The sequence below is a fragment of the Natator depressus genome, chromosome 1, assembly GCF_965152275.1.
Source record: "Natator depressus isolate rNatDep1 chromosome 1, rNatDep2.hap1, whole genome shotgun sequence".
Lineage (NCBI taxonomy): Eukaryota > Metazoa > Chordata > Testudines > Cheloniidae > Natator > Natator depressus.
This window is the reverse complement of record NC_134234.1, coordinates 190,713,248-190,734,764: the sequence shown is the minus strand read 5'-3', so window position 1 is coordinate 190,734,764 and position 21,517 is coordinate 190,713,248. Positions and strand designations below refer to the sequence as shown.

Genomic DNA, 21,517 nt, shown 5'->3' with positions numbered 1-21,517 from the left:
GTGCCTTGTTCTTGGACTGAAAGGACCACATCTAGTTGGTTAGAGAAGAGGTCACAGTCCGTTAAGTCCTGAGCTACTCATTTCACACTGGCTACAGCACAGCCATCTGATGGCAACAACTTCCAATCACCAACTCAGACTTTAAGGTCTGAAGGGACCATCATGATCATCTAGTCCAATGCTCTGCAACCTTTTTACGCCCAAGATCACTTTTTGAATTTAAGAACAACCGAGGATCTACCCCGCCTCTTCCCTGAGGCCCTGCCCCATCCCCAAAGCCCCACCCCACTCACTGCATTCCGCCACCCTCACTCACTTTCACCGGGCTGGGGCAGGGGGTTGGGGTTTGGGACGGGGTGCAGGCTCTGGGCTGGGGCCGAGGGGTTCGCAGTGTGGGAGGGGGCTCTGGGCTGAGCCTTGGGCAGGGGGTTGGGGTGCAGGAGGGGATGAGGGGTGCAAGCTCTGGGAGGGAGTTTGGGTACATGAGGGGGCTCCAGACTGGGAAAGAATGTTGGGGTGCAGGAGGGGGCTCTGGGCTGGGGCAGAGTGTTGGGGTGCAGGAGAGGGTACAGGATGCTGGCTCTGGGATGGGGGTCAGGGCTGAGTCAGGGGTTGGGAGTGCAGGAGGGGATGGGGGTACAGGCTCTGGGAGGGGGTGAGGGGTGGGGCTTGGGGTACAGGATGGGCTTTGGGGTGCTGGCTCTGGGAGGGGGCTCGGGGCTGGGGTGCGGCCTCCCGCTGGGCAGCACTTCCCTCCAATGGCTCCCGGTTGGTGGTGCAGCGTGGCTGCTGCTAAGCAGGGCCATGCTGGCTGCTTCTGGGAGCAGCATGGGGCCAGGGCAGGCAGGGAGCCTCTCTTAGCAGCCTCTCTTGTGCTGCCGGAGATCATGATCGACTGGGAGATCCTCTAGGATCAACCAGTTGGTCGCAATCGACTGGTTGGTAACCACTGATCTAGTCTGATCACTGCAGGCCACAGAACCTCCCCCACCCATTCCTGTAATAGACCCCTAACCTCTGGGCTGAGTTACTGAAGTCCTCATATCATGGTTTAAAGACTTCCAGTTACAGAGAGTTCACCATTTACACTAGTTTTAAATCTGCAAGGTCAAGTTCAAAATGGTCACTCTAGCAGTCCAAGACTGTGTACTCCATTCTTAAGCACATTGAAACTGGATTCAAGGGTTAACTGAGTTTCTGTCCCACCCATTCACAGACATCGCATTTCAGGAGGACTCTTCCCCCCCAGTAACAGATTCTCAAACCAGATGAAAAATAAACACCTACGTGATCAGCATAGACTGGTTCTCTCGATCTAAGGAAAAAGAAAAGGAGAAGAAAGGCAGGTCATTAAAAGTATTAGACAGTAATAGGAAACAAATGGAAGGAGCCAATCTTTAGAGGTCACTGTAAGATATAGCACTACACTGAATGCTCCGTGCTTTGTCCAATCCAGTTTTAAAAGTCAAGTGATGTTCATTCCGCCACTTCCCCTGAGAAACTATGCCATAATGTAAAAGCAGAATGGTGCTCCTGTTCCTCCTAAGCATAGCTTTGCTCACTTCCAGTTGGTTCTTCTGCTCACGCCTCACTGGACCACCGTGAACTACTCCTCTCCCTCCTCGATGTTGACACAGAGATGGTTCTTTTATATGTATAATTACTGTAAATACACTTGGAGACCATACTACATTAATAACTCAAGTTTCGTTGTAGACTTTAAAAAAAAAAGAAAAGAAAGACAAAAAAAGAACTTGGCCCAAATTTATCTTCGTTTTAATTCCACTGACCTCAATGAGTTACACCCAGGATTTATTTGGCCCATTCTGACCATAATTGTGCCATTAGCTGATAAACCAACTTCTTTTCAGAGCTATGTTTTGTCAACATCTCTGTGTTCTCCACCCCCTCCCATTATCTTCCAATTGTTAGTCCCTTTTCGGGAGCAGGATGAGACTCCTGTAGTTTCTAAAAAAAATGCGTTAAAAATCATAGGCTCCAGTAATTGCTTTTTTGCATTTCCACCTGTACAGTATTAAGATTTCCTTCGAGTAGCTGGCATGTGTGAACCATCACTGCCCTCTAACGGAAGGAATCAGACTTGATGAAATATTTATTGCATTGTTTCTAGTGCAGTGGTTCCCAGACTTTAACAACCTGTGAACCCCTTTCACTAAAATGTCAAGTCTCACAAACCCCCTCCTAAAAATGAATATTTCCAGGGATTTTCTCCTTTACCTGAGTATAAATTATAAAATCATTGCTCTTGGAAATATAAAATTTGTTTTTATGACATGCTTATTACACACTATTTATTATTAATTATTATTGATCATTACAGTATTTTTATTACATTATGAAAACAGCAACACTTTACCAAGATCTCACTTTCATCACTTGTATCACTTTGAAAAAGCCTGTTATAAGACAAGGCTCCTATGTTTCATGAAGGAGCATCAGATGTGAAACAGCATGAAGAGATTTAAGAAGCCAACTCAAAGAGTTCCTCCTACACAAGCATTCAGATCTTGAGCAGTCCAGGCAAACAACACACGTTACAACAAAGCTTAAACTTGTTCTTCATAATAATTTTAAAAACAATACTAGCTGCCTATTTAATTTTAAAAACAGCAAAAAATATCTACCTCCCTCTCCATTTCTTATAAGGAGTCTTGAAGTTTAAATCTCCTCAGTGTGATAGATATGCTTGCTTTGATCTGCTTAGCTCTTGGAAGTCCAGGGGCTCCGGGCTGCTGGCCCAGTGCTGCCTGGGATCCCTGGGGACAGCTCTGTCCGCCATTAGGGAATTTTTCCCCGAGAGCCCCCTGTAACGTTTTACGAACCCCAGTTTGGGAACCACTGTTCTAGTGGATATAAAGCCTAATACTACTAATTGCTAATGAGATTTTCCACTAATTCAAGAGGCAGTGCATGTGGACTTGATGCAGAATATCCAGCTTTCCTTCCTCCATGACTAGGTGTTCAGATTTCACAGCAGTTAGTGTAGAATAGGTGCACAGATGATGCATGTATAGTTTAGACCAGTGGCTCTCTCACTTATTTGATCATTTCCCCTTTCTTCATGTCTGTAGTAGGTTATGCCTCCCGGCCAGACAAGTACATACACTGATAAAAAACCCACCATGCAACTCTCACTAATATTAAAACAGTAAGGCATTGATTCAATCCGAGCCAATGATCCATTGTAATAAGAGCAAAAGCAAAACTGTGATTGTGGTTGATGCTTACAATTAAATGTGCACGCCACACTTAATTGTAAGCACCTGTGTAGTAACAGCCATTGATTTGTGGCTCTCCCTCATTTTTAGCTCTGGTTTGGTTTCCCCTCAATTTGTTAAAATCCTCTGCAACCAACTACTCTTTGAAAGTGAACCAGCATTTCCTCAACTACAGAAATAGTACGGCCTTCAGGAAGTAATGAAAAGACAGACAGCTCTGAGCTCTGAGCCAAGGATTTCAGACAGGTTGCATCAAAACAAAAAAATCAGATACTTATTTTCACATAACATATTATGAAGGTAGGGTTGCCAACTTTCTAATCACACAAAACCAAACACCCTTGCCCCACTCCCAGCCCCACCCCTTTCCCAAGGCCCTGCCCCTGCTCACTCCATCCCTGCCTCCCTCCGCTGCTTGCTCTCCCCCATCCTCACTCACTTTCTGTGGGCTGGGGCAGCGGGTTGGGATGCAGCAGGGGGTGAGGACTCTGGCTGGGGGTGCGGGCTCTGGGGTGGGGCCAGAAATGAGGGGTTCAGGGTGCAGGTTGGGTGGCACTTACCTTAGATGGCTCCCGGAAGCAGCTGGCATGTCCAGCTCCTAGGAGGAGGGACCAGGGGGCTCTGCGCGCTGCCCTCGCCTGCAGGCACTTCCCCCACAGTTCCCATTGGCCAGGGTCCCTTTCTGACCCGGCGTTCGGTCGAAAACCAGACACCTGGCCACCCTATATGAAGGTGCTCATGAATCTACAGTTAACTTCCATTTTAACTCCTATTTTTCCTCCTCCTCTACCCCTCATTGGAGTAACTGATTTCTTTGCACATGGGGATTCTTAAACTCGAGGGTAGGACACTTTTTTACTGAGAATTTGGAAGTTGCAAGATTGAAGAGGTTTATTCCCTACTTAATTGAAAGTTACGTGCCTTGTATTTTTCCTCAGGGCCTCATGGGTTTTTTTTTTTTTTTTTGGTCCTCATCTTTTCAGCAGTAGTAGATTTTCAAAGCTCCGAGGGTCACACAGAGATAGCTCTTCACACACTCCTCACAGGACATGCTTTAGAAATGTTCATGATTAGGGACTGGAACCACAGAGAGTATAGGAGGAGATCAAACTAGTTTAAGCCAATTTTATTACCCTGGAACCTATTTGTTTTCTATCCCTTGATTGGATAAGCTTATTCTTCTTATTAGAAGACTTGAAGAAGTCACTGGGGCTCTGTATCTCTATGTTCTCAAGTCTAGACCCCTTTGTAGAGGACTGGGATACTCAGTGCTGGTAGGTTTCACGGTTAAAATTCGATCCAGTTTTAAAAAAAAAAAAGGTCAGCATCAGTCCCGTAGGCAAAATAAAGTAAATTCTGGTTTGAAAAGCAAACGATGGTACTTACTGCGCAGCATGTCATTGTATGCGTTATCTGCAATGGAGAAGATGTGAGGAGGAGCCTCTGACCGCCTCTTGCCTTTGTATGCACTAACCACCTCCGGGTTGTAGACTGGAAGCCATTTGTAGGGGTTTATAGTCACACAGAATAAACCTGAATAGGTCTAAAAAAGAACCCAAGACGGGGAGTAAATGGCCTTTATAGAGAGTGCGATTTAAGACAAATTTATCATTTGTCAGTTTTAATATCAGTCATCCATTAGCTCTTACATAGTGCCTTTTGGCCCAGATTTTTAAAGGTATTTAGGCACTGCTACACTCCACATTAAAAGGCCCAGGTGGCTAAGTCCCATTTTCAAAAATTTTCACAGGGTATATGTACACTGCAATTAAAAACCCACGGCTGGCCCATGCCAACTGACTTGGGCTCACAGGACTCGGACCGTGGGGATGGTTAATTGAAGTATAGATGTCTGGGCTCAGACTGGAGCCCGGGCTGTACAACCCTGTGAGGTAGGAGGGTCCCAGACTTCAGGCTGCAACCTGAGCTGGAATGTCTATACTACAATTAAACAGCCCTATAGCCCAAGCCTGAGCTAGCCAGCAAGGGCCAGCCACAGGGGTCTAATTGCAATGTAGATATACCCAGAGGAGCCCAAGTCTCACTCAAAGTCACTGTCCTTTATCCATTGATATTAAAGGGCTTTACAAAAGGAAGATAATAAGCATGATCCCTGGTTAACATATGAGAAGCTAAAAGACAGAGATGAATTCTGCTTTGAAATATGCACATACAGCTTCCAATGATTTCAGTGAGAATTGCATATATCAAGCTGAGGAGAAAATTTGGCCCTTTTAAGTTAGTTGCTGTTGAAGCTTGTCCTTGCAGTTGATAGAAATTGATCCTTCTTTTTGGGGAGCTACAGTACCAGGGAAGGGTTTAGAGCCAAACAAGATAGACAGACAGTGAGGCTGCAAACAGGAGAATAGAAAGCCAACTTCCCTCACCCTCATGTGCCGTACCCCCACCCCCCCAAAACCAAAAAACAGTTACGCACATTTTAAGCTTGAGCCACTGATGCCTAAAACTAGGAATGTCTACGGAGGGCCTTGATTAGTACTGAGAGCAGTATAAAATGAACCAGTTCTCCAGTGTTTGGATGAGCAGAAAAATATCCTGTTGTCCATTCTGCTGCCCCACCCCACCCCTTGAGATGAAAACCACTGCCTTTGTTTATTTGCTTTTGTCTTTAGCTTAGTGTTCAGACACAAAATTGACACCTCCCCCAACACGTTTCCTTCCTAAAAATGTGTGAATTAACCCCAATTTTAGGGTCAATCAATGTTGGAAGTAGAATATAAAGTACAGGCAAAATTGTTAGCACCGTGGCATTTGCGGAATACATTTCTGAACACATACGTTGAACCGATGACCCTTACATAAATCATCCAGTGGCTATAGCGCCTGTTCAAATTGTGCAGCACAGATGCCTCATTAAGGTGGGTCAACATAGCCATGTCCTCAATCATGTCAAACTTCGGGGGGTTCATCGGCTGAACATCGTCTTCTTTTACAGTGATGGTCTGCAGAGACAGATAAGTACAACATTGCTGGCAACTACTGTCACCTTGTCTTTCACACTGCCTACAGTGTGATATTAAAAAAGCAACAAGTGAGCTGACAACACACCTTTAAAGAGATGCTCATATGTATTGAAGATTCCACTTGGGGATGGATTGACTATCGTATTTTTTAACCAGTAGAAACTAAGCATTACTGTTTTTTTATTTATTTATATTCTGATACCACCCAGAGGCCTGAACTGAGATTGCAGCCCCATTGCCCAAACACAGGGGGACCAACAGTCCATGACCCGATCTAATTACATAGGACAGGCGGGGAAAACTACACAGGGTCAGTGGGAAAACAAAGGAGGGGATGCAGCTTGACCAAAGGTCACAGAGGAAGTCAGTGGCAGAGACAGGAATAAGACACAGGTCTCCTCAGTCCCAGTACAGCACACCTTGCACATTATACCATGCCACCTGCCTGGCAGGCTCTTTTACTGAAATTTCAAGTGACTCTCTCAGATCACACACATTTCTGATTCTTTGGGACCGCAGAAGAAATTTTCCCAGCATGAGGAAATTCTTCAGATCAACCTGTCCTACATACATGATGTTGTTCACTGTTAGGGGTAACCGATGTCAGATGAGCACGAGGCAGAAAAACAGGGAAAGACAGACAGAGGTGGTAAACTATGAATTTGTATGATCTTGGAAATCATGAAGTACAATGCAGTTTAATTTTTTTCCTCTGGGATAAGATTGGTCAGTTGCATACTTTGTTCTTCAATGCCAGAAAAGAGAAAAAATGTACCAAAAAACCCAAACCAAAATAATAAAATAAAATAAAAAAACCACACACATGGCCTGTGGTTATTAATTGGTTTGATTCTGTTTACACCAATCATCATGCATTGATAGACAAATGGAAAAATGTTCCATACCTTTCCAGCCACAGTCTCAACAGTGACTTTGCCACCGCTGCTCTCTTTAATATCAGCTTCAATATAAGCTTTCTTTTCATCAGGAACCCAACACCTCCTCTTCCCTATGGAATCAAACAGGTAATGATTCACCATCTTGTACGGCTATTGATTAATAATTGCTAAGATTACTTCCATACCGCAAGCATACTGAAACCCTTTAGGCCACATCCCACCTAGTGTCAAACCAAGTGCTTTACGTCCATCAATAGCCATGGGAGCTGCATGTGTAGTTGTGGGGTATAAGGTCCCTTAATATTACTTCTATGTTTCCCATTTTCAAATTCAACTTTTCCCTTCTATAGATCCTCTCCTCAGGGTATGCAAAACATTTCACAAACGTTAATTAAGTCTCAACACCCTTGGAGAAAGGTAGGCATCATCACCAACTTACAGATGGGGAAACCGTGGCACAGAGGTTAAGTATCTTCTCCAAAGTCATACAGCAAACCGCTATCAGAACCAAGAATAGATCCCATGTTTCTTGCTTCCCAGCCACGTGGCATAATCACTGCCTGTCTACTACAGTTTGCCATGTAAATCATTAATAGTAGTAACAATGTGTATCCTGCTACACGCATCTCCTTTCTGGAGCTAGGAGTAACTTGACTAGCTCCAAGATGCCTAAAAACTATTACTCTTTACTATGGAATAGTACAAATAATTTATTGATATACACTATAAATCCCTCCCCCTTATCTATGTATTTATACTCTGACTCATTACTCTACCTCAAGATCCTCTAAGAATGGGGTGCAAGAAAAGTAAGTTATGGGAAACAAATCTTACAAAGTGAGGCCTGCAGACTACATTCAAATCATACATTGTTATTAAAAAGTTAAGTCTGTGTATACAGACTAGATTTCAGGTGGGTATGTAGACAATAGAGATACAATGTACAGGTAGCATAAATACAGATGCATTAGTCAGACCAGGGAAATTAATGTTTTTATTATAGTAGTATCAGTGTGCTACACTTTTTAAACAGACAAATATGAAAAAGTCCCTCTCCTGAAGAACTTACAGTTGCAATGTTCCTAATTTGTAAATCCAATTAAGTATTCAGTTCACCAACTATTTCAGGTTAACAGGCCAAGAGCAGAGGAAAACATATTCTGTCTTACCATCAAATGCCACGGTTTGTAATACCATTATCTCCTTATCGCTCTTCCTGAGGAAAGGTGCAGCCTCCCCGAATTCCGATATGTCCATCATCTTGGCGAGTTCTCTAGACAGTGCAGCCCAAAGAGAGAAGAAAAGGAGCTAGTCTACAAAATAGAAAATACTCCCGTTTTACAACAAATCTGAGTTACGATCCAAAACGTACAGAACAAAATGACAGGGATTAAAGCTGTCAAGGGTTCCTGTAATTAGGGTGGCTTCAAATTTCAAATGCAAATTTGATAAGTCAACCAAAGATTGTGGGCCACATTGTGTCCTTAGTTAACCTCTTCCCTTGCAAGCTCTTGGAATTCAATGGAGTAGTAGCCATAGTTGTGGATCACAATTTTCTCCATGGGAGAAATTGGTCTAGTCATTTTTTCCTGGCACAAATGGTAAACTATCATTTTAAACCAAAGTTCAGAAGACAAATGGAGATGTGAGCTCCTGCATGTGAAAACTGATGCACTTCAGCCCTGCTTGAGTCATTCACAGTCAAGCTGGGGAAGGGGAAGATTTTCAAAACCACACTATGTTGCCAAATTCTTCTCCTGTTGAAGTCTGTGGGAGTTTGCTGAGCTGTTTTGATTCCATTCCATCTTCCTAGGATTGCTTAACTGCTAGATGTTCCTAGTATGGTTCCATGTAAATGAATTTTCTTGACATGCAGATTAAATGGGATTCAGTATTTTATTGTTCAAGCACATTTTAAGGCAATGGCTTTATGGTCTTCCTGATTCAGCCTAGTGGTCAAGCTTGTGTTTTTTGTACTCTTGTTTTCTCCAGTGCGCTCTGCCAAAAAATGTGCGATGGGGGGAGCCAAACAAACATGTGTGTCTTATGTTTGCTTCTCTAAATATTTGTTTGTCATTATAAGTCTGAAGATAAATCCTGTAGTCCGTGCTCAGACAGAGTTCTAACCGGGCTGAAGAGGAGTTTTAACTGAGCAAGAACTATAGGGTTAGACTGTCCGTGAGAGTTCTTTTTCAGACTATATTAGAAGTATTAAGAAGTCAAGGAAAAGTCATTGGGGATTGAAATGACCCTAACGCTGAAAAAAAGACAGCATGTGAGGTAGGTTAGTGTGAAAGAGACTAACGGAAAACACAAATGTGTAAAAATAGTGCAAGACGCTTAGAAGTTAATTGGATAGCCCAGGATATCTCTGCCATTTTTATTGCTGAGATAATGTTAGTCCCCTCAAGTCAGCAGCACTGATATAATGGAAACCTGTTAAATGTTCCATGTTAGAGCACACAAGTGTCACTCTTTAAACAGCATTAACACATTCAAACAACAGTTCAAAATGTTTTAGAAATAGTGGGCCAAATGCATCTCTGAAGTCAACGGAGTTGCACCAGGGGTTAGTTTGTTCCTATATATGTATGGTTTACCTTTTCATAAAGATTATATCTCTATCTCTATTACAGTAGCATGCCTAGGCCCTTCTAAGATTGGGGATCTATTGTGCAGCATGCTGTATAGACAGACAATAAGACAGTCTATTCCCGAAAGGTTTTCAGTCACATTTAACAGATTTTTTTCTCTCTATTTTCTTTTACTCAAGATGCCATCATTATATACTTTTTTTATGCCTGTACAGTTGATTCTCGCAACAGATATTCGCTTCAGAAGTTTTATTGATTGTGCCAGGGCCAAAAGCTAAAGAAAAATTTGCTGGAGGCCTAAGTTAAGCAAGGCTATCTTTGCAGTTTCAGGTTTTTTTTAATTTTTGCTTATTTATTTTACAGGATTCTTATGAAGCCAAAATGTCTCCTCCAAGCAAGAACCAGTCTCTGGATACGTGCCTTAAACACCAAAACAACCAATCATTTTTAAACATGCAAAGCAATACAAACAAGGCAGCTGTGTCTCCAGAGCTCTCAGTTCTAGCTGCCATACAGTAATCCATCTCTTTCTTCTGAAACTAGCCTAGGCTCTTGTAAAGAGTCTGAGCCCACGTAGGCTTGACTGCTGACAATTACTTCAGTGTCACTCTGAGCTGACTGAAAAGTCCTGCAGTGATTTAACTTCAGCATCCTCATAACACCATCTGAATTGCTAGGACCTCTCCTCACCGGGGAGGGGTGCATCATGGTGGCAGGAAAAGACCTCTCATGGCACCAGGGGTATGTCTACACTGTAATTAAACACCAGTGGCCGGTCCCTGTCAGCTGACTTGGGCTCCTGGGGCTCAGGCTGCAGGGCTGCAAAATTGTTGTGTAGGCTTTGTGGTTCAGGCTGGAGCCTGGACTCTAGAACCCTGGGAGGATCCCCCAGCCTGAGCCCCAAAGCCTACACAATAATTTTCAGACCAGCAGCCCAAGCCCTGTGAGCCTGAGTCAACGGATACAGGTCAGCCACAGGTGTTTAGTTGCTGTGTAGACATACCCCAAGAGACTCATGAAACAGAATTGTGACAAGAGTATGTGTGTGTCATTCCATGCTAAATGTGTGAATAGAAGCGTGGCCACTTCTATATTAGCCCAGTATATGATTCTATAAGTCTAAAATCTAAAAATAAGCTATTTCTATACCAAATTCACATTATATATTTTTTTTGTTACCAGGCTTCTTTCTTAGTTCTTCGGTGCACTATTGAGCTACACCCTGCCAACTCTTAGTAAATACAGGGCAAGCACATAAGTTAGGCATTTTACACTATTACAAAGCAGCACTGCTAAAATTAGGGGGCATGTGTTGGGTTGCCCTCAAAGTTATATAAGTATGATAGAATTATAATTATGTAGTAGTAGAAATAAAGATAGACAAAAGAGTATATAGGTATTGTAAAAAAGGTATGAACATCAGTTCCATGCTGTTGAATTTCACTCTGTAACAATTGCAAGGCCAAAGTGCTAATTATTTCAGGCCGGTACAGGACAAAGAGTCTGTGCTGGAAAGTGATAAGAACTTTGAGGAAACAATGCTGTTCTTTAAAACAACACCCAGATGCTCTTCCCCCGCGGGGTCCCCTTGTCATGCCTATGTAATCTTGGTATCCAAAGAGGGAAAAATAGATAGTGGGATAAAACTTGTTAAATGAATCAAGAGTCATAGATTGTGTTGTTAAGTAAAAGAATGAATGATGAGTGCATGGAATTGAGAGTCTGAAGCAGGGAAATAATTGGTTAGTAAATGGTGCCAGCCTAATCCTAAGAATTTCAACCTTGATATCGATGGGCCAAAGAATATGCAAAGTGGAGATAATTGGATGACCCCCGGAGGGCGAACCGGAATCCACCCAAAACACATCAAGGAAGAACAAGAAGATAACACCTAGCCATCATGGAGCCGTCATGGAGGTACCGTCTGCTGATTGAGCTGATTGATGGTCATCTCAATTGTAAATTCAGCATGATGAAGCAACTTCCATAGGCTTGTACTGAACCAGAGACCTATAAAAATTGGGTCCAGGGACTGTGTTCTTTGAGTCTGGTTCTACGACCACCCTCCAGGAGCATCGGATGCGCATCTGACAACGACTCGGCTCCACTCTCATGTCCAGGCCACCTGGCCAGTGACTTGGCACGAGCAACATCTAGGCTGGTAACTATAACAACCTTTATGTAGAACCTGTGTGTGAATGTCTGTGTGTGGATCTATATAGAAATTGCATATAGGAATATTTTGTCTGTGTGTGGATCTATATAGAAATTGCATATAGGAATATTTTGTCTGTGTGTGGATCTATATAGAAATTGCATATAGGAATATTTTGTTGTATTTACAATAAACGTGGCAATTTGCCTTGTCCCTCTTTCAAGATCCTGTTGGTATCATTTTTATTAGTAAAAAGAACAGGAGGACTTGTGGCACCTTAGAGACTAACCAGTTTATTTGAGCATAAGCTTTCGTGTGCTACAGCTCACTTCATCGGATGCATACTCACGAAAGCTGATGCTCAAATAAATTGGTTAGTCTCTAAGGTGCCACAAGTCCTCCTCTTCTTTTTGCGAATACAGGCTAACACGGCTGTTCCTCTGAAACCTATTTTTATTAGTGTAACACATGATCCTGCAAGACATCTGTGTGCGAAGATCCCATTTACTGTACTTTAAATGGAGTTCTGTGAATGGAGGGCTTGCAAATTTGGGCCCTTGTATGTATATAGAAGGCAACATCTTTTAGGAGTCTACATGACAAAATCATTATAAGACAAGAAATTGAGGTTATCGTTCAGCCCATTGCACGTACAAACATATTTTTTAAGTTACCATAACCAGCAAACGTTAGCTTGAAACAAATATTCTGAAATCTGGGAAGCCTAAATCTCAGTCCATCCTAATCAGTAATAAAATACTACTACTACTTCACACTTGTACCTTTCATCTGAGGGACTCAAAGCACTATATAAGCATTAGCTAAGCCCCCCAAGCCCCTTGGAATTCAGTTATATCCATTTTCTAAATGGAGTAACTGATATACAAAGAAGTTAAATGACTCATCCAATATCATCAGTAAATCAGTAGCAGAGCCAAGATTAGAAAGCAAGAGCATTAGTTTACCAACCCTGCCTTTGCTTTAGCCACTAGACTACACAGCCAGTGAAGACTGATTTGCAGGAGCAAGGAAGGCAATCAGAGTATACGTCCGAAATGGTACCCAATGATTCTCAAAGGATTGCAGCTCAGGTCAGTCTTAAGAATTCCTTGGGTAGCTGAGCTGCTTGAAAGTTTGAACAACATAATTCATAATCTTCCTGGGAACATGGAAAATGTGACTTGCATATAATAGCTGATCCATCCCCCCGCTGCATAATAACGAGGAACCTGCAATTTTGGCCCTTCCAGTCGGCTAAATGAATAAGCAAACATTAGATAGAGAACATTTCAAGAGCAAGACATGTTTGCTACCTTACCATTAAGACAGTACCCCAGGGTTATTAATAGAGTGCTGTGTATTTATTGACATCACTACTAAAACCTTAAGCTGGTAGCAGCATAAAAACCAATGATACAACTGTAGAGCATAGCTGACTATAAGTAAGTACACTTAGCAGTAAAAGAGATAGGTACCTACCCTGTAAAGCAAAGAAGAAAAGTATGAGGATTCTGCTTGATGCAGACTTTTTATACACCTTCCTCAAGGTCACTGGTGGTGATAACAATTTAAAGGCATCAGTAGTTTTCCTTTGTTTCTATATTTGTCTACTGGGTCCTGGAAGAGGCAGCAGTGTACATGTGAGGGTATGATTCTGGAGACTGAGGGGGAGTGGCATGCTATTGAGTTGCTTCCCTATCCACTCCATTCTTGCTAGATGACTTCATGGAATAACTCCTATCCTTGCCAAACTGCCTGTATTTTAACAATGGCAAGTGCTACTTTTTCTGAGAACCAAATTGCAGTTGGCTAAAAAGAGAAATAAGAAAATTCAGATGTCATTACTTTGGAAAATGAATTGCCCACCTTTCTTATACAAAAGATAAGTGATCAGAAGGTGCTTTAGGTTCTTTGTGCTTCCAGTGACTATGGAACAAATATACACTGTCCGCAAATAACAAAGCTAGGAACTGATCCCAGGTCTTCTGAGATCTCCAGTACCTTAAGCACAAAACAATCCTTCCTCTTACTTTGATGGCCCCAGAGCATTAAAACCAAGCCCAAGGACCTTGCAATTCCCAATTGTATGCAATGGCTAGAGAATGAAGATGGTGGAGAATATAATGTTCCTATCTAAAAAGTTAAACAGCAGATAGTACTTAAAACAGCCATCATCCTTGGTAGTGTAGAAATTAAGGGTGGATGTTGAGTCTTGCCCTTCAAGAAATAGTCCAGGATCAGGCCTTCTTGTAGTAAACTCAGTTCCTGGGCAGTGAAAATAGCCTAACAAGTCGAGATCTCACTTTCTTTCAGCCCATAAATAACTAAATGAACCAAAAATCCCTGCTAATATTGAGATATCCAGGTTTATTAGGTTCACCCCCATACTAAGTTATCTTCGGGTTCCAGTATAAGTTGAATGTATATACTAGTGGAATGTGAAAGTTGAGGATAATGTTAGTTGACTACAAGACAAGTAGTAATAATAGGGCTCTGAAGTGTGTTAGTTGGAAAACTGAATTCCAAGAGTTAAAAAACTTAGACAAACATCCAATGTTATATTCCTAGATTTACACTGAGGCGATTATTTTTGTCTATAATCAGACTGGAATAATGACTTACAAATTGAATCTGCTTCTTTTAAAGCTGCTGTCCTGATGGAATGGACAAGGACAGGTTACAAAGACAAGGGGAACACATGAGAAGAGAGAGGCTCACAGAATAGATAAACTAATAGAGGAGATGTTGATGTGCTATGCTTTGAGAGGGTATTGGATGCTTTACGGACAGGATATGCTGAGTGTTCCAGGACGGGCGGGGACATGACATCAACCCATACAGGGGAGGTTACCAATACCAAGTGGTACAGAAGCAATATTCCTTAACTAGAAACTATGTCCAGTTGGGTTAAAGGAGTTAGGGAGATAAAGGCAAAAGTTTCAATATGCTGTTCAATTTGGTTGCATTCATACAAGCAACATGCATTTGAACACAAAGCTAGCTACATGCCCCACGTCCCCTAAAGTCCAAGCTGCTGTGGCAGATGTGTTTTTCACATTTCCATTGAAGCAGTTTCATTTCACTCCCTCTCTCAAGCCACTGCTCCAGAACTAGTTAGCACTTTTGAGCATGAAAACACTGATACATAATAATCCACACCACACCAGGGGGGATAAGAAACTTGTCTAAGACCACAAAAGAAGTCAGTGGCAGAGCTGAAAGAACAACTCATCTGTTCCTGCTCCCACTCTTGCACCTAGAACACTCGACAACAGTTTACTACAGTTTTTTTCCCTCCAGATCAATCCCGTACTCTAGCTATCTCGTGCTCAGGCCTCAAAAGATTTGTTCTAAAGCCCTGTACTTCGTAATTTATTGTTTTATATCTGGCTCAGAACAAACAGATTTGAATGTCTGGATTTAGACTATTTAGGTGAATAATGAATGAATGACCCTGTAAAACTTGATTGGATGCTCCTGATAGTGCAATGCAAAACATGATAGATTGCATGCATGGCCCAGATTAATGTTTATGGGGATGCTCTTAATCTGCTACTGAAGACTGGGAATGCTATAGCATTTCACATCACTCATGGCTGCGGGCGTAATACACACATGCTCTTTCCTCACGTCTCCTTTCATACTCTGTTAGTAACTATATTTCCAAACACGGAATTAAACACTAACAGCTTCTTATGTTAAAAAACACCTTTTATAGCCACTGTATTATTTTTTCATCTTCTGTTCTGCACATATTCATCCTCCTTACACCTGTGTTCAAGAGGAGGACAGACAAACGGCTGTTTCAGCAGCTGATGCTAATGCCATTTGATGGTTTGTGTCACTTGAAAGTGGCGTAGGTAGCACTGGGTCCAGCATGATCTGTCTGTTTTCCTTGCAAATGCTGACATGGTTGGTCACTGCTCATTTGTTATTCTTGCCTTGTTGGGCTTCTCTCTCGTTTTTTTACTCCCCACTAGAATAGACAACTTGATTACGATTGGTAACAATGACAAACAAGGGCATTAGCCCCTGCACAGCTACATTTAGAAAGGTTAATACTGCTCACTATTTCTTTAACAGATGGTTAGGTTTGGAAAAGGAGGAACTTTGATAAAGTGCACTTGTGACTAACCTATTTTTAATAACATTACATATTGGAGAAGAATGCAATGGCATTTATCTTCTCTAGACCCAGATAGTGTCAACATGGATGGCATGGTCTTACTTAGAGAGGTTGTCATCTGGTTTGTGTAAAAGCCCATTTATGACACCTTACTGTTTTCTAAAACACAAAATGCATCTTGTCAAGGGCTAGCTGTCCCTTAAAACATGACATGCATAATAAAGTCTGTTCTTTAATAGCATGCCTTGGAAATAAAATAGCTTGTACTACTGAAGAGAGCTCTGCAAGTTAGAGGGATGCTATTGCTAATAAACAGATATTTGGAGACTTTGTCTTTTGATTCATGATTCCTTGGTCACTCCACAGAGTAAGCTGTAAAAGAGTATCCCTCAGTGAGGTGCACCATAGCTGTATCTAAAGAGATTTAGAGCCCACTGTTTACCCAAGGGCCCAGCTAGGTCATTGCTCATTGCTGCTGGTGCATTCACAAGTGAGGGGTGTTGTATTAATTTAGGTGGAATATATGGACCCAAAGAGTCAAAGGTGCTGATATGACCTTGTCACCGTCCAACACGAAACAGTTATAAACAAGGATTGGCATTCAAAGACCTCAAGCTGCTTATTATCATGGCAAACACATTATAAATCAGAGGTGCTGGACCAATTTCTCCTGTGAGGTGCTCAGAGCCATGGAACCAAACTGTAAACCCTGTATGTGATGGAAACCACTTCAAGGGCAGCACCCTTAGTTCCAGCACCTATGTTATAAATCCTTTTAAACTTTTTATTAAAGATACAGGAAAAGAAGAAAAAACAGTGAAAGCCTTTGAAATGTAAAGTGTTAAGCAATGCTTTCGTTTTAACATCCCTCATTGCCTTTCACTGGAGTAAATTTTTAGAAGGATACCCTCTCCCCTTGTTTGACAGTCTTTTAGATGGTATTACCATTATAAATATATTATATATCATGTATAATGGTAAGACTGTCTTTGGGGAGAATAGAAGGAGATAGTTGAGATGGGTTGGAGCTGTGATTGTTAAAGTCTGATTCCATTTCCTATAAGACAAGAGAAGACAAACAGACACAAGAGGGGAGAGAAAAGAACAACAAAGACAGAAAATGCAGCTTCTGTCCCTGGTGTTGATTTTCACTTGCAGCCTCACTTCTGGAGACACACAGACACAGCACACAGCCTTATCCAGCATTCTGAAACGTGGCACACTTGAACCAGCATTGGGCTGTTGAGGGCATTGAAAGTAGCTGCCTTTCTGGTCACAGGTTCACAGCAGTGCTGCAAAATATATAGTCTTAGCTGGCTAAGCCAGACTCTTCTTAAACAGAAGGAAAAAGGAGAGGGATAGGAAAGAGACACAATAAAGGAGGGAAGAAAAAAAGACACATGGGGTGTGTGGGGAGAACAACAAAGTCTCATGTCCCAGGTAGTGTTTGGGATTTAGCCAGAGTCGGCGGAGATGGTGATGTCATCCGGGTCTCTCTCATGGCCCAGACTGATCATGACATCTCTGAGGATCAGGACAATGAAGGCCCAACAGCGTTACAGTAGAGCCCGTGGTCCCAGGAGAAGGTGGGGCTGACAGCTACCATGACACAGCTCACTCTCTTCCCCTTTTCAGTCAGTCACCATTGAGAGAGTGAGCTTTTCCCCCAAAGTCTCTTTTTGAGGACCTCAGGAGGGAGTGATGGGTGAAATAGCCCTCTCATTATTTTGTTCTCCAGTTAGGCCTGACTTCCAACACACCCGTTTTGGTTCATTGATTTCCAGTCCCACTCTTCTCTTACTTACCAGACATGGTCCTAACACAGTCCTTCAGTTATATCAGTGGGCCTTTTTTGTTTGGACTAGTTCAATCTGTTCCCTTTTTGCACCTTTCCCCATCAACATGTGTTATAGGCTATTGTGACACTTTATAAACTTTTATCCACTTTCCCACAGTTAGGCTCACAAGTGGGGTAAATTTGTAGGCTCAATTATTACAACAGGGGACAAATGAGAAGAAAGAGATCAAATGAACTAGAGTAGTCTGGTGTGCTTTTTCAGAGACAAAGGTCATCTGCACAGTAGTCATTCCATGGGGAGAAAAATGTTCAAGTCACATGGAGTGGGAAATTCATGGGCATTATGTATGGACTGGACCTCTTTCCTGTTATGCAGAATCTTGGTTAAATTCTTTAAGGATTTGTGCTCTTTAAGATAGTTTTGGGAAGGGACAGTAAGAGGAGTCAGAGATAAGACTGTCTCAGAAAGTAGAAAAAAAGCTAACTATTATTTTAAGTGGGTTCAGGAGCTTATCTGCCTACACAATTATGCTCTGCTACACCAGTAAAATTAAGCATGACAAAGCTGACATTATTACACACACAAAATTAAATTACAAAACAGGATTGTTGTTTTAGGAATGTGCAAGACAGTTAGATCATATCATTAGCATGAGGGGTTTCTTTGCATGCCTCCCTGAATTTCATCCAGAAGAAGCAGGCATGCTAGATAGCTTTCTAGGAGAATACTGAGTCAAATGGTTGCAATGACAAGTACCACCAGTTCAGTTTCTGCCCACTATAGAGAAATAAATTTCACAATACTAATTTCTGAAGAGTTTAAATGGTATCCGTTTAAATTGTGTACAACATTTACAACTTTGCTGCTAGCGAGATCAGTTCTCTGGTGCGCAACAAGCAAGCTACTACTGAGAAATATATCTGCTCCTGCCCTCAAATTTAATCAGGCCCTACCCACTGAGAAACAGTCCCTCAGGATCTGGCTATCCAGTATGGGACCTTTCTGGTGGATAATATTACCTTCCCCATCTGTTCCTGTTACTCAACACACAAAAAGCTAGATTCCAAATGCTAAGCAGATCTGAAACAGTGCTCTGCTATGGTTGCCAGGCTGCTCAGTGAGGGTCACCTGCAACAGCATCCCTCTTTGAATGACCACATGCAGCAAAGGCAGATTACAGCACCCCATCTGAAAGGTTTACTTACAACTGCCACTGTCAAGATCCACCACCTGCACTTGGTAACACCCAAACAGCTCATCAGAACAATGTATAATTTCAAAACAGCTGTAGACTCCCTGCAATGCCTTAAATGTCATCTCACTTTTTCCTTGTACCTAATGGATGTAGCTGAAATCTACGTCTTTGTATGGAGTGAACTTTCAGTAAGTTGCACAAGCTCACATTCTGTCTAAGGACTTTACCAGATAAAAGCAACTGAAATCATTTAAAAAATTACTTCTTATTAAAAAAAAAAATTATATGCCGTTAGTTTACATAGCATTTACAAACAAAAATGTGTTTTCCTGCCTTAATGAGCTTACAGCGGAAGTAAAAATCACCAGTGCCCTAAGAAATACAGTATCAAATGAAAATATGAAACCTCAAAGGAAAATAATCTAACAATATATCAACTTCATACGACAAAAAGGTATTCACAGTCTCTGTTGTGTTTTCAGAAGACCACAATATCTGGCACATGATAATGCACTATGTTTCATACGGAAGCGTCATGTGTGCTCCTATTCCATCCCAGGCTAAGATAATATATTACATTTTACATAATATATTACATATTACATAATATAATACATTTCAAAGCTGTCATTATGCTTTCCCCTTGCTGACATTTGATCATTACGGTATCTTAAGAACTTCTAAATAGGTCATGCCTTTAGCGGGAGAAATCAGTTTCAGGAAGTGAGGCTGACAGTTCGTAAGCCTCTTACTAGTGATTACTGACATTGATGGATCCATCTGAGATTCCAGTGATGGACTTCTATACCCATGAGAGAAAGTAGAAAAACAGGAGCCAGCTAAACAAATGGCTCTCAGCTTTTTTAACTCTGCCCACTTCTCCAAAAGGAAGGACTTTATCACATTCCCTCTTTTTGATCTTATTTCTAAAAGCAAAAGCTGTCCTCTTCCTTTAAGTCTCTCCTCAGACAAAAGCTTTTCCATGCCTCCAGTCATTTTCATTACCCTACTCTGCAGGCGTATTTTGCTCACATGAGACCAGACATTAATTTATATAATGACATATTTTTAGAATTATTCTTTAAAGCTTTCTTAATAAAATCTTTTTTTAAAACACCATTATATAATGAGTGTTTTTTTTTTCTTGAGCTGTCAATTTAGGTTCTAAATTAATTATGATCACCTAAGGAAAAGACCTATCAAGGTGTAAGTCGTTCAGGTTGTTCTTTTCATTATTCATTATTCGGCAAATGAGATTTTATGGAGACAAATGCTATCATCTGGCCCATTCACCAGCATTTGTAGGCCCTGCTAAAGTTCCTCAGAGCCTGACTGTCTTCTCCAGCCTTGACTAGCCAATACAATGATGTTACCTACACATTTGGCCCAAAAGTTTTCATTCTACGATCTACTTCATAACACAAACCATCTCATTATCCTTACCTCCACCCAACACCTTGCTTGTAACATTCTCTCTGCTCGAGTAGTTCAAGCACCATCTTGTGATAAGAGGCTCCATCCTAAAATACACGTACGCCTTCAAACATGAGAGATATTCAGCTGAATTCCTCTCAGTGCCAATATCTGCTGTGGCAAACTCAACTTGGCTTTGCTTTTTATATCAAGTCATCCCCTTCACATGGGGGCAGAATTAGGGATGGTCTATGCTGGTCTCCTGGGTCTTTTTGAACATAACATTTTCAGGTTTATTCCCTTCAGACACTCCATATCAAGGAACAATCTTGCTAGCAGACAACTTTACAGGTTAGTTGGTAGCTATGTCTGGTTGAAGCTAATATCAGACTGTACTACACATTTAGAAAAAATAAGCAGGGACAGTTTAATCTGTGAAATAATGTCTTTATCAGGATACTTTGAATACCTTTGCAAGTGCCAGAAAAACAAGGCTTACATGACTTAGGTTGAAATTAGACATCAAGGAGAAGTAACAGCAGGAAGCAGAGAGAAACAGATAGTTTTTCCTTTACGTGTACTCTGTATGTAAAGGGAGGATTCCGCCCCCCCCTCCAAGGTACAGCTGCGGTGAGCTGTCCACCTTGTCAGGAAGCTCAGACAGTAAAACGCCTCAAAAGCAAGTCATCCTATCTACTACCAGAAACCTTGCGTTTCACCAAGAGCTTGAACAACTCCTCTGCTCTTCTAGGATATTCTGAAGATCTCAAAAGGGGTTTTACAGATATTACCACAACAACCTTCATGAGATAGACATTATGGACTTTTTACAGAGAGAAACTGTCACAAATCAAGCGGGTGGTATGAACAGGAAAGGAACCAGGGAATTTAGTGCTCTGACCAATAAAGCACATTCCCTGCTAAAATATGATGCTTATAGAGTCAGATTAGGTACAGTGAATTCGCTGATCCATAATCTATGTGCCAAAGGGCCTTTTACATTAGAGAATTGCTAACTATGAGTAAGGAGTTTGAGCTGATCTAAAGGCCAACCCATATGCTGACTTTCAGTGCAGTGCTCAGCTCTGCTTCAGTCACACTCAGATATGCCCC

The 21,517-nt window shown here is 41.7% G+C and overlaps 1 protein-coding gene across 1 annotated transcript in view; it reads right to left on the bottom strand.

The window, feature by feature from the left end:
- The window catches only part of MYH15 (myosin heavy chain 15), a 64,311-nt gene extending 50,831 nt beyond the window's left edge, over positions 1-13,480 (bottom strand). Inside the window, exons 1-6 of the mRNA XM_074972788.1 lie at positions 13,351-13,480; positions 8,292-8,435; positions 7,129-7,232; positions 6,059-6,202; positions 4,626-4,782; positions 1,288-1,315 (exon numbers count right to left, since the gene is read on the bottom strand). Coding sequence (XP_074828889.1) covers positions 1,288-1,315; positions 4,626-4,782; positions 6,059-6,202; positions 7,129-7,232; positions 8,292-8,382 — 524 coding nt within the window. The 5' untranslated portion in view covers positions 8,383-8,435; positions 13,351-13,480. The remainder of the gene's footprint in view (positions 1-1,287; positions 1,316-4,625; positions 4,783-6,058; positions 6,203-7,128; positions 7,233-8,291; positions 8,436-13,350) is intronic.
- Between the last annotated feature and the right edge of the window lie 8,037 nt (positions 13,481-21,517).